The sequence below is a fragment of the Capra hircus genome, chromosome 4 (assembly GCF_001704415.2).
Source record: "Capra hircus breed San Clemente chromosome 4, ASM170441v1, whole genome shotgun sequence".
In the NCBI taxonomy this organism is placed as follows: Eukaryota; Metazoa; Chordata; class Mammalia; order Artiodactyla; family Bovidae; genus Capra; species Capra hircus.
This window is the reverse complement of record NC_030811.1, coordinates 42060597-42073867: the sequence shown is the minus strand read 5'-3', so window position 1 is coordinate 42073867 and position 13271 is coordinate 42060597. Positions and strand designations below refer to the sequence as shown.

General features: G+C 41.5%; 1 protein-coding gene across 1 annotated transcript; it reads right to left on the bottom strand.

Annotated features, from left to right (window-relative positions):
• On the bottom strand, window positions 7738-13171 carry MRPL32 (mitochondrial ribosomal protein L32). Its single transcript, XM_005679342.3, has 3 exons — window positions 13010-13171; window positions 10961-11142; window positions 7738-8510 (listed from the first exon to the last, which is right to left on the bottom strand). Exons 1-3 carry the CDS (start codon window positions 13137-13139, stop codon window positions 8256-8258), a joined length of 567 nt encoding a protein of 188 aa, XP_005679399.2. The 5' UTR covers window positions 13140-13171; the 3' UTR covers window positions 7738-8255.

Sequence of the window (13271 nt, the reverse complement as noted above, 5' to 3'; positions counted from 1 at the left end):
AGAAAAATCAAGAATGACTAGGGTTTTGCGTGAACGAGACAATGACTTTTTATCAAGATGGGAAAGTTTGGGTCAAGTGCATGTTTGGCTGGTGGGGATGGGTTAGAGGGGTGATCAATAGTCTTCTGTGAGCTAATCTGGAAATGTCAATCAGCCGAGCAGAAGTATGCTATTCAGTTTAGTTCAGTCATTCAGTCGTGTCCAACTCTTTGCGACCCGATGAATCGCAGCACGCCAGGCCTCCCTGTCCATCACCAACTCCCGGAGTTCACTCAGACTCACGTCCATCGAGGCAGTAATGACATTCAGCCATCTCATCCTCTGTCGTCCCCTTTTCCTCCTGCCCCCAATCCCTCCCAGTATCAGAGTCTTTTCCAATGAGTCAGCTCTTCGCATGAGGTGGCCAAAGTATTGGAGTTTCAGCCTCAGCATCAGTCCTTCCAATGAACACCCAGGACTGATCTCCTTTTGGATGGACTGGTTGGATCTCCTTGCAGTCCAAGGGACTCTCAAGAGTCTTCTCCAACACCACAGTTCAAAAGCATCAATTCTTCAGCGCTCAGCTTTCTTCACAATCCAACTCTCACATCCATACATGACTACTGGAAAAATCATAGCCTTGACTAGACGGACCTTTGCTGGCAAAATAATGTCTCTGCTTTTGAATATGCTCTCTAGGTTGGTCATAACTTTCCTTCCAAGGAGTAAGCATCTTTTAATTTTATGGCTGCAGTCACCATCTGCAGTGATTTTGGAGCCCCCCAAAAATAAAGTCTGACACTTTAAATATGCTATAGCTGGAAAGAAATAAGAGACATGATAGATGTTTGATGAAAAAGTGATCCAAGCTAGGTTACCAGAGAAACAAATTTTGAGGGAAAGATTTGGAAGTTGTTAGACTGGGAGGTAACATCCTGATGGAAATCCCTGCTATTATTTGGATATGTAGGTCTGGTGATCAATAGGAAAATTAGACTGGAGGCTTAGACCTGAGGGTCATCGTGAGAGTTTATAGTATGGAAAAGATCAAATGGAAGTGAAACTTCTAGAAAACTAAACTATTTTCTTTTTACATATTTTATTCAAAACAAAATTAGTTTTATTGAGTTTGATGGGGGCTTGTTTAGTGACATCCCTGTCTACTCACTAGAAGCCAGTAGCTTTACTCCTTCCCCACTCCAAGTGATGACAACCAAAAACGTCACCAAGACGTTTCCCGTTCCAAGGGTCCAGGAGGGAATCGGCCCTGGTTAAGAACTACAGGATTAGGGCAATGGTACGTCTTATTAGCCACTGAGATGCCAATATTGGAGAACGCTGGAGAAACAGCTACAAAGTAGTGGCGTTCTGAGCTTTTATCCTGCAGAAAGCACTTGGAAAGAATTTGATCAAGGGTGCACCGCAAGGGTGTGGAGTAAGGAAAGAGGGTGGAGGGGAGCCCCCACGGAAGAGCGTCGCCGAAGCGCAGGGCAGAGGAAAGAAGCCAGCACCTGGGCTCAACGTTGCAGAAAGCCCTGTCGCTCTGCAGAAATCCTGTCTGCTTTCCACATGCGGACGGCTTTCCTAGCAACAGACGATAGGTTCTCAGCGTTGCTGGACCCTAGGGATTTTTATTTCACTGGAGATGTCAGTACAGTTCACCTGCTGCCCCCTAGCGAGGCGGCTCGGGATGCCCGGTAAATTCCGAATTGCATTTCCAGATTGAACTGTCAAGCTGGCTTCTGAGAGTAAATAACAGAACACGTTGTCCTTCTAGCTTTCCTCCCGTCCTTGCTCCAAATAGCATCCTTAACACTAGCGACTTCCCTAACGTGGCGAAGAGGAAGGCGCAGGACATCAGCAGCACAGCAAGGAGCAGGAGCTGGGTGACGGAAGAGGCACGACCATGGAAAGTGTTTCCAAAGCAGTAAAAGTCGCCGGGGGAAAAGTGGGCTGGGTTAGCCCCTAAAGCACCAGGAACGTGCTCTCGGCTGCCCTCTGCTGTCGAGACGAGTGAAGCCAGGCCCTGGAAGAGACAGCGTTCTGTTTCAAGAGGCACAAATTAAGATGCTAGGCACTGATATAGGCCACGGGATGACACTGCTTTTTACCAGCTGCAGCTAAAGACAGAGCATCTATTTTGGTATGTGTGCCAGGAAAAGAAATGCTAATCATAGACAGTAGAGTCCCAAAGCACAAATTTGGAAATACTGAGGGACTATTCCTGTCTCTAAAACATAACAACTGGATATGGGAGGCCAGGTGTAGGGGTAAGAATTAGTTCTCTGAGAGGAGTGTTGAAGTGATCCCCATGCCAAGGATGTATGAAAGACCCCTACTCTTTGTACTGTACTTCTTTAACAGGAAATCTTAAATTTAAAAGTCACACCACACAAATTATGAAAAAGTCATTCATATATATTTAAAAGATCAATCAAATCTTTAGAGGTCATTCTGTAGTAAACCTGAAATATTTTTGGTTTTACCAAAACTCACAAGGAAAATGTATATATACATATGTGTGTGTATCAACATAAAGCAAAAATCCTCCTGTATGTACCTACGTGTTTCATCTGAATTAAGGGTTTTTTTTTTTGCCACTTTATTTAATTGAAGGATATTTGCTTTACAGAATTTTGCGGTTTTCTGTCACACACTAAGAATCAGCCATAGGTATACAATGGAATACTACTCAGCCATAAAAAGGAATGCATTTGAGTCAGTTCTAATGAGGTGGATGAAGCAAGAGCCTATTATCCAGAGTGAAGTAAGTCAGAAAGAGAAATGTAAATATCGTTTACTGACACATATATATGGAACCCAGACAGTAGCGATAAATTTATTTTCAGGGCAGTAATGGAGAAACAGACATAGAGAACCAACCTATGGACATGGTGGGAGGGGAGGAGGGAGAGGGTGAGGTAAGGTTTTAAGTAAAGGAATTTGAAGAGAGAAGGGGCATGACTTGATGTGCTTTGAAAGGATTCTGTGTGCTTTCTTGGGAATGGACAATAGGAGACCAAGGTTGTGGCAGGGAGACCTTTTAGTGTGGTACTTTGTTTTTCTAGGCAAGATGATGACAGAGGTGCAGGTGGTGATGAATGATCAGAATCTAAGTATATTTTAAATGTAGAACTGGTGGGATTTGTGCTCATAGATTGGATATGAGAGACAGAGAGACACACAAAGAAAGAGGGACTTCAGGAGTCAAGGATGACTGAACAATTTGGAGAATAGAGTTGGCATCAACTGAGATGGAGAAGACTGAGGGAACAGTAGGACCCTACTGAGAAGAGATTCTGAGTGCAGACACTGGGTTAAGACATCTGATGGACATTTGACTGGAAGGCCAACTTCATAGCTGAATATGAATCTGGAGTTCAGGGGAGAGGTCGATGCAAGAAATACTAAATTGGCAGGCGTCAAGACAGAGTTGCTGTTTAAAGCCACAACAGTGAATGAGAGCCTCAAGGGTGGGGATTTGGGGACTCTAAAGAGGTTGGGGAAAGCCAGTGGATCAGAAATGGGGACTGGGAGGGAGACTCAGTGGTGTTACACAGAGAGGAGCCAAGAGGGGACAGCAGGAGTTACGCATGCCTAGAAGATGCATGAATGCTCTGCTCAACATGGTTATGACTTCAACCACCTGAGGGCAGGGTGTGTACCGCACTGTGTGTACACACATACCATGCTTTGTGTAAGCACAAAGACTGCGACAGATAATGAGGATACCAGACAGAGTTTGATTCAGTTCAGTTCAGTTCAGTCGCTCAGTCCGACTCTTTGCGACCCCATGAATCGCAGCACGCCAGGCCTCCCTGTCCATCACCAATTCCCAGAGTTCACTCAGACTCATGTCCATCGAGGCAGTAATGACATCCAGCCATCTCATCCTCGGTCGTCCCCTTCTGCCCTCAATCCCTCCCAGCATCAGAGTCTTTTCCAATGAGTCAACTCTTTGCATGAGGTGGCCAAAGTACTGGAGATTCAGCTTTAGCATCATTCCTTCCAAAGAAATCCCAGGGCTGATCTCCTTCAGAATGGACTGGTTGGATCTCTTTGCAGTCCAAGGGACTCTCAAGAGTCTTCTCCAACACCACAGTTCAAAAGCATCAATTCTTCAGCGTGCAGCCTTCTTCACAGTCCAACTCTCACATTCATACATGACTACTGCAAAAACCATAGCCTTGACTAGACAGAACTTAGTCGGCAAAGTAATGTCTCTGCTTTTGAATATGCTATCTAGGTTGGTCATAACTTTTCTTCCAAGGAGTAAACATCTTTTAATTTCACGGCTGCAGTCACCATCTGCAGTGATTTTGGAGACCCCCAAAATAAAGTCTGACACTTTCCACTGTTTCTCCATCTATTTCCCATGGACTGATGGGACCGGATGCCATGATCTTCGTTTTCTGAATGTTGAGCTTTAAGCCAACTTTTTCACTCTCCTCTTTCACTTTCATCAAGAGGCTTTTTAGTTCCTCTTCACTTTGTGCCGTAAGGGTGGTGTCATCTGCATAGCTGAGGTTATTGATATTTCTCCCGGCAATCTTGATTCCAGCTTGTGTTTCTTCCAGTCCAGTGTTTCTCATGATGTACTCTGCATAGAAGTTAAATAAGCTGGGTGACAATATATAGCCTTGACGTACTCCTTTCCCTATTTGGAACCAGTCTGGTGTTCCATGTCCAGTTCTAACTGTTGCTTCCTGACCTGCATACAGATTTCTCAAGAGGCAGGTCAGGTGGTCTGGTATTCCCATCTCTTTCAGAATTTTCGACAGTTTATTGTGACCCACACAGTCAAAGACTTTGGCATAGTCAATAAAGCAGAAATAGATGTTTTTCTGGAACTCTCTTGCTTCTTCCATGATCCAGCAGATGTTGGCAATTTGATCTCTGGTTCCTCTGCCTTTTCTAAAACCAGCTTGAACATCAGGAAGTTCACGGTTCACGTATTGCTGAAGCCTGGCTTGGAGAATTTTGAGCATTACTTTACTAGTGTGTGAGATGAGTGCAATTGTGCGGTAGTTTGAGCATTCTTTGGCATTGCCTTTCTTTGGAATTGGAATGAAAACTGACCTTTTCCAGTCCTGTGGCCACTGCTGAGTTTTCCAAATTTGCTGGCATATTGAGTGCAGCACTTTCACAGCATCATCTTTCAGGATTTGAAAGTTCTACTGGAATTCCAACACCTCCACTAGCTTTGTTCTTAGTGATGCTTTCTAAGGCCCACTTGACTTCACATTCCAAGATGTCTGGTTCTAGATGAGTGATCACACCATCGTGATTATCTGGGTCGTGAAGATCCTTTTTGTACAGTTCTTCTGTGTATTCTTTCCATCTCATCTTAACATCTTCTGCTTCTGTTAGGTCCAGACCATTTCTGTCCTTTATCAAGCCCATCTTTGCATGAAATGTTCCCTTGGTATCTCTAATTTTCTTGAAGAGATCTCTAGTCTTTCCCATTCTGTTGTTTTCCTCTATTTCTTTGCACTGATTATTGAAGAAGGCTTTCTTATCTCTTCTTGCTATTCTTTGGAACTCTGCATTCAGATGCTTGTATCTTTCCTTTACTCCTTGGCTTTTTGCTTCTCTTCTTTTCACAGCTATTTGTAAGGCTTCCCCAGACAGCCATTTTGCTTTTCTGCATTTCTTTTCCATGGGGATGGTCTTGATCCCTGTCTCCTGTACAATGGAGCCTGGTTTTTATCAGGGAGTGATACTATCGAAACTGTTTCAGAACACCCCTCTTGGCAGTGTTGCATTTAGAAGCACATACTCCATGGTGGTAGAGAAATGATTCTTAACTTTTTGTTATATACTTTGCATTGTTTCATTAATTATAGTATTATTTCTGTAATTTAAAAACTATCAAGATGTATGAGAAATATGAGAAAACTGCAAACTAGTAATTGCAAGTTCATTGTTAACAGCTCAGGAACGAGATGCTTATGGGTAAAGGACTCTGGCAGGGAGATGCAATGAAGTCAGATGTTTAGGTTTTCAGAACTTGGCTATCTGCTAGGAACCAGCTTTTAAAAAAAAAAAAAAAAAAGGGAAGATAGAGGGAGGGAAGTGCCACCAATCTCAGAGGACATTACCTCCTCACCATCCCTCCCTCCAAAAGTAAAATGTCTCATTTTGATGAAAGGGGCAAGTAGGCATGAGGGTCATTGCTAGTGTTTAAAACATGAACAAATCTTTTACACAAACTCATGATTTTTGTTTCTGATAGTAAAAATTGGAGGTATAAATTGATATAACCTATTATAAAGATCTTTGTGGGATAACCTCTTCAAAAAGTGATAAGCACTCACCTTTATGTCATGGTTTTCTGACATGAACTAGGTATCTGGTTTTGCTAATTTGGGGATGCATTTAGTAACACTTATCTTCCATGAATAGCAAACAGAAAAGTCGCCCTGACCACATGTTCTCACTAGGTTCAGCTCTGTAGCCTCCTGCCCAATCTATGGAAAATGTGTACCCAGACATGCTTTGCAACCCGATAGTCCACTGAGATGCTGAGTAGGGAGCAGATTCAGGTGTGTACCTTGTTAGTCTTAGCCTCCATGAATCACGTGGGCTTTCCTGGTAGATCAATTGATAAAGAAAGTGCCTGCAATGCAGGAGACTCAGGTTTGATCCCTGGGTGGAGAAGATCCCCTGGAGGAGGAAATGGCAACCACTCCAGTATTCTTGCCTGGAAAAATCCCATGAACAGAGGAGCCTGGCAGGCTACAGTCCACGGGGTCACAAAAAGTCAGACACGACTGAGTGACTAAATCACCACGAATCATGACTCTACTTCAAGTATATTCACCTGGCACTAGGCACTAGGCACTTCTAAGGCTTGTCAGAGGGAAAAATTTGTCTGCAGAGGACTGCTGGAATAAGAATAAGCAACCAATTCCTTCAGAATGTTTTTTTCTAAATACATGAAGGTGCAGCTAAGTCTTCAGAGAGCCAATTACTGAGACTCCAGTATTTTGGAAGATTTCAGGATTTGCTCTCACTGAATCACACTCTAATAATATATCTTTAGTCTATACTGTACTGCATGAAATTGGTCATTTTACTTCTAGGAATGCTTGTTAACATGGATCACAGAATCCTCATGACATCTCAGGGGCAAGACATACCTCAGGCGTTTGTCTACAATACCAGGGTAGAGGTACAGCTCTGGATCACGTGTCAACTTGTGGCGACTCATGTATGGATGTCCTTTTCAAGCAAAAGCAAGTTCAGTGCTGAATTCACTGCCTAATTCTTATAAGTATTCAGGACACTGCAGCATGCATTTTGTTTTAAATATATCCCTGGGCTTTATCTTATTTTGCATACTGATTTTTCATTCAACTATATATTTTTTTACTTTGTGTTTTAATAAGCTATTTCACTTCTAATATTTTTTTTTCCCATGAGGCAGAAAACACCAAACTCTGGACTCACAGTAGACACAGAAATGGGGGAAGGAGAGGGAAATATGAATTGCATTGCTAAAAAAGCCATTGTTACAGAGATAAACATGATAAAATGTGAAATAAACTAAAAGGTCATATTAGAAGGAAAATGCAAGAGCAATCCCTTCAGTACATTTTCTGTGTGCTATTGAATTCACTTACATCTCCTTTAAAAAATCTCTCTCCCAAAACTATTAATTACAGATCTCATAAACATCTAATGAATTCTGAATATTACTGTGATTTAATGTAAAATGTCAAGAACTGTTTCATCTTAAAAAAGTAACATACTATGTCTCGTACCAAGTGCCATACAAAGGCAATTTTAATTGCTAAGACAAAAGAAAAACAAGAAACAGAACAACCTTTTTCTTACTGCTACATCTACCATCTTAAAAAAAATGATACCGAGAATTTACATAACCTATTTCCAGGTGTTACTTAAACAAAAGCATACATGTAAGTATTCTTAAGTAAGAAAAACCAGTCGCAAACAAATAAAACTAGAACCCAGACTCCTAATTTTGGGTATGAATTTTAAATTATGTTTTATCTCTCAGTCCTGAAAATGTTATCTTTACTGAAACTTCATTATATAATAGAAACAGACACAGAAATCTATTGAGCCTCTGCAGAAACATTTCGACTTTACTCCTGTGCAAATTACCTGCAAAAAACTAACTGCTTATATAGGATGTTTGAAGCTACATCAATGACTTAAAAATAAGCACACAACCAATGTAAAAGCAAAGAATCTTCCTTTTTCAGGAGAAAGGTCTTATGTGAAGCTATCCTCTTGAAACACATTTGATGTCAACTCTGGGTGAACCAGGACGGCCGCTTCCTCTCTCGCTCAATGATCCTCTTGCCTTGATCGTGCTCGGAGGGTGTCTCCCCCGAGTACAGCACCACGGTCTCCACAGCAGGAGCCTTGAAAGGGCCCCCCTCTTGCTTCCCTATCTGTCTTCTGATTTCTGCTGTCTCCTTGCACACCTTCTCATAGCAATAGCCACAGAGGACATGTTTCTGTTTCAGATGACCACATTCAGGACAAAAGTCTATATTGTTCTTTAAAAAGAAAGAAAGAAAGAAAATTTCATGAGAGGCAACAAAATGCACACATCATCAAGGATGAGGCTTATATTTAAACTTCTTTGGAAATGTTCATCCTGCACAAGGTCACAGAGTACCCAGCTCAACCTCATTTTAATCAGGAAACTAAGGACACATATTGATTTGAATTAATCAATTTGAATTCCAGGAAAACTGGAATTAGAATCCAGGTTTACTAACTTTGAATCTGGTACATTTTTACTTAAATACAACAGTCTTACTATGTGAAATGGTACTCTATTCCCCCAGCCTCAAAAACTAAACATCTGGTAAGGAGCCCATGGGTGATCCACACAGCCAGCATCTTAACTAAGAGACCAAGGCAAAGGGAATTCACTCTTCCTTTCAATCAATCCTGGGAAGAACAAGATGACAAACACATTACAAGTGGGCTTCCCCTGATTATCACAGTGCAATTCAAATTCCTGTATGATGTATAGTTGGTATGGGGTGTGATTTTTCTTCCTATAAATGAACACTGATTATTTCTTAATGTAAAACTCTTGATATATTACAACTTGAGGGTATTTTAGTGAGTTTTTATACATCTATCCAATTTTAATAAGACAATTCTAACCTCTAAAAGAAGTCCTTTCAGTGGGTTCTAAAGGTAGATTTGAAATATAAAGAAAAATAGTAAACAGGAACATCAAAGAAACTCTAAATATGTCTGAAGACTAACATACAAACATTTATGAGGCAGATGACAACCAGAACTTAATTTTCTAAAAGAAACAGGTATTAGTCGCTCAGTCATGTCCAACCCTCTGTGATCCCATGGACTGTAGCTTGCCAGGCTCCTCTGCCCGTGGGGTTTTCCAGGCAAGAATACTGGAGTGGGTTGCCAGTCCCTTCTCCAGAGGATATTCCCAACCCAGGGATCAAACCTGGGTCTCCAACATTGTAAGCAGATTCTTTACAGTCTAAGGTACCAGGGAAACCCAAAAGAAACAAAAAACCTTGCAAATCATTTGATTCATCGACTTCTCATCTTACTCCAATACGTGGAAAACTGGACTGTACATTAACTCGAGGATTTGAAAAAATACCCATGGTCAGTAAGTGCTCTTTTCCTAACAAAGCCCTCAGCATAACAAATTATATATTAACAGAAAACTGTCTAAATTAATGAAGTATTTTACAGTTCCACATTTTAACTGTGGTCCCAACCATGACTCAGTAATACTTTTGAGCTTATGTTCTAAGGGTTTGTTTTAATACTGAATATGGAAGTCAATTTTCTGTCCTTGAGTTCCATCTGCACTGCCCTGGGGAACACTGTGGAATAAACATGAACTCAAATCATGGCTGTTAAAACAATAGATTAATAAATCAAAGGTAATAAACACTATAGTTTTTGTTACTAGATCAATGAAGAAAGTGTACCCATGGGAGATGGTAGGTGGGTGCTGGGGGTGGGGGTGGGGAGATGGAGAAGGAGCACTGAGATCTAGAACTGTCTAAGGATAGCAACACACACAAAAAAAGTTTCAAGAGAACAGGACTTCGATAGGACACTGCTAAGTCACTTCAGTCGTGTCCGACGACCCCACAGATGGCAGCCCATCAGGTATCCCCATCCCTGGGATTCTCAAGGCAAGAACACTGGAGTGGGTTGTCATTTCCAGGACTCAAATCCTGGTTCTGCCACTTAAGTTTGGGATCATGCTGCTAAGTCGCTTCAGTCGTGTCCGACTCTGTGCGACCCCATAGACGGCAGCCCACTAGGCTCCTCTGTCCCTGGGATTCTCCAGGCAAGAATACTGGAGTGGGTTGCCATTTCCTTCTCCAAACTTCTCCAAAGTTTGGGATCATAGATGAATTCTTTTGGTCTCAGTTTCTTCATTCTCAAACTGAGCAAAACAATATTTACTTCAGAGAGCTGTTCTGAAAATATAATTCATGTAAAGCACTTAGATACATCAAAGGCACTTATTAAGATATTTGCTATTTTTACTACTTATCTAAGGATTTTACTTCACAGTATCTCATTGGACTCAGGAACAGAAGAGAATAAATCTGTTGGGGTTAATAAAACCTCATATTGAACAGATCTACTGCTTCTGACTTTTAGGCTCTGCAATAGTTAAAATGTTTATTTACATATAGTTCAAAATCACACAGCTCATGACTGGCACAGCTCACAATACAAAAGTCATACAGACTCGTTATAACCCAGTCCTCTGTCCAGACTCTGAACTCCCTCCTTGACTGTGTTCTGAGTATTTAGCCTACAGAACAGTAGATGCATACATATATAACAAGAATATTGTATTTATTTAGAGCAGGGAAAGGTAGACATACAGGATCTAAAAATAATTTACTCCTAGGTTATATGGACAAATCAAGAGATGATGCAGTGGTGGACATGAGAAAAAGTACACCCACAAAAATCACCATATTACCTTAACTTTAATAAGCTTATGAGGGTTTCTTCTCCTACACCGGTTCACTTCAATGCTGCGCCTGTTTTTAGGAGCTGCCATCCAAAATATACTATCCAAAAGGCTGGACGTCTCTGTACTTCCACTGGTATCATTTGTTGGTTCTGAAAATATAGCTGGACCTTGGACCGCTAATGCTGGTCCTACAAAATAAACCATGGAGATACAGAATGGTTTCTAGCTCTGAAATGACTGTTTCCAAGTATCACTCTCTTTAACAATCAAAAGTAATATATCAGCAGGCCTATGTAACTTAAAACATTACATTCAATAGACATTTAACAGGAAACCTTAGTAGCTATTAAAATATACTTAAAGTTCATACCTGAAATAACTTTAGAACAGAATATTTAGTGGCACTTGCTTAAATGAATCAGTGAAATTCTACCAAAAGTTTCTCATCTTAAAATATAGAACTGAGAGGTTTAGTAAACATGAATAAAAGTGTGAGAGGCACCAAATTTAAACAAACCAAGGCAAAAAAATAATAATAATAATTCACTCAATTGTCCACATTCTACTTGATGGGCAGTACCTAGTTACAAGTAAATCTTAAGCTTGAGGCTTTCAAAATCCACTTCCTACCAGCACAGATAGAAATGCTGATTGTCTTTTTTTTAAATTATATTCAAATTGAGTTAGCTCCTCAGTCATACAACCTGATAGGCCGTTTAAGACACTTAGTTCTCATAATATTTAGTCTTGTTCCCTAAGGAAAGTACTCTAAGGAAAAGAACTAACTCATCACTCTTTCTAGGATACTAATTTACTCCTGTGACCACCAACCCATTTCACTTTTGTTTTTCTAAACTGTTTATAAAAATTAGTGCGAGGTGGGAGGGAAGTTCCAGAGTGAGGGGACATATGTATACCTATGGCTGATTCATGTTGACGCATGGCAGAAACCAACACAGTATTGCAAAGTAATTATCCTTCAATTAAAAAGAAAATAAAACTTAAAAAAAAGATTTATTTACCCTCTCCTTGCTATATTCCTCAGGCCTGTAATATTTCTTTTGATTTTAGGAACTCTTAAAAATATACAACGCTGTTTAACACTTAACAACCGATACTCCTTTTCAATATACCTGAAAGTATTGCTTTCAGTGGTTAATAGCACAGGCTCTGGAAGGTCTGTGTGACCTTGGGGGCTTTCTGAGTCTAGTTCTTCAGTTCAAAAGTGGAGACACCTAATGGGATCGTAGTGGAGATTATATGAAATATACGAAGAGATTAAACGAAAGTGGAAATTATACGTAGTGGAGACTATACGAAATACATGTTGACTTTGATATTCAGCGGGACATTCCTAGTGGCTGAGACGGTAAAAGCGGCTGCCTACAATGCAGGAGAGCTGGGTTTGATCCTCGAGTCGGGAAGATCCCCTGGAGAAGGAAATGGCAACCCGCTCCAGTATTCTTGCCTGGAAAATACCATGGACACAGAAGCCAGGCGTGCTACAGTCCATGGGGTCGCAAAGAGTCGGACACGACTGAGCGACTTCACTTCACTTGACATTTAGTGGGCTCTCCTGAGTATTATCATTATTATGTTCGGGATAACTTCGAAATCGAGTAGGATGTAAATATCAAAGCAACAACAATTTTAACACCCAAGATATTTCCATTTAAAATTAGTTTTCAGGGGAAATAGAGGATCAAGAGTCAATTGACACAGCTCAAATGCTACAGAAGGCAAACTGCTTTAGGAGGTGGACTGGACTGGAAAGAAAAGATAAGAAGATCTAGAGAGCGGTGTCCCTTGATGCTAAGTTAATGCACTTCGGTTACATTCTCTGTAGGAATGGGACAGTCAGAGGACGTTTCTTTTCCTTTTTGCAGGGGACTGGGGAGAAAAAACTGCTGTCTTTGTTCCTAAGTGAATGTCCGGGACAACGATCCCTACACGCAGCCAAAGATCAGAACACCGGAGCAGGCTAAATACGAGCAGACTTCACGCTGCCTGGAGTCCCCAGTCCAAACCCCTCTCCACGGAGGCCTCTTTACGTACCCCATGGAGGACTGGGAAAACCTGGTCGGCTCTGCAGAAGTTTTCGCTGCAGCTGCTTCCAACAGTTCCAGAGAAGTCCTCGGGCTACGGGCAACGGCGGAACCAGCAGCACCAGCATGGTGGGCGCCATGTTGCTCGGCCGAAAGCCACTCCCACCAGGCCTCTGGGTCCCGCCCCTACCTTGAGCATGCGCATAGACACAGAGTCGGGCAAACGCGCACCTGGAACTATAACTCCCAGCATGCTTCTGGAGCGGCTCTGC

Excerpts from the sequence above, each read along its gene's own strand:
- MRPL32 (XM_005679342.3), bottom strand. The coding sequence starts at position 13,139 with ATGGCGCCCACCATGCTGGTGCTGCTGGTTCCGCCGTTGCCCGTAGCC. Across the intron at positions 11,143-13,009 it reads TTTTCCCAGTCCTCCATGGG|GACCAGCATTAGCGGTCCAA; the intron begins GTACGTAAAGAG and ends TTTATTTTGTAG. Across the intron at positions 8,511-10,960 it reads ATAAGCTTATTAAAGTTAAG|AACAATATAGACTTTTGTCC; the intron begins GTAATATGGTGA and ends TTCTTTTTAAAG.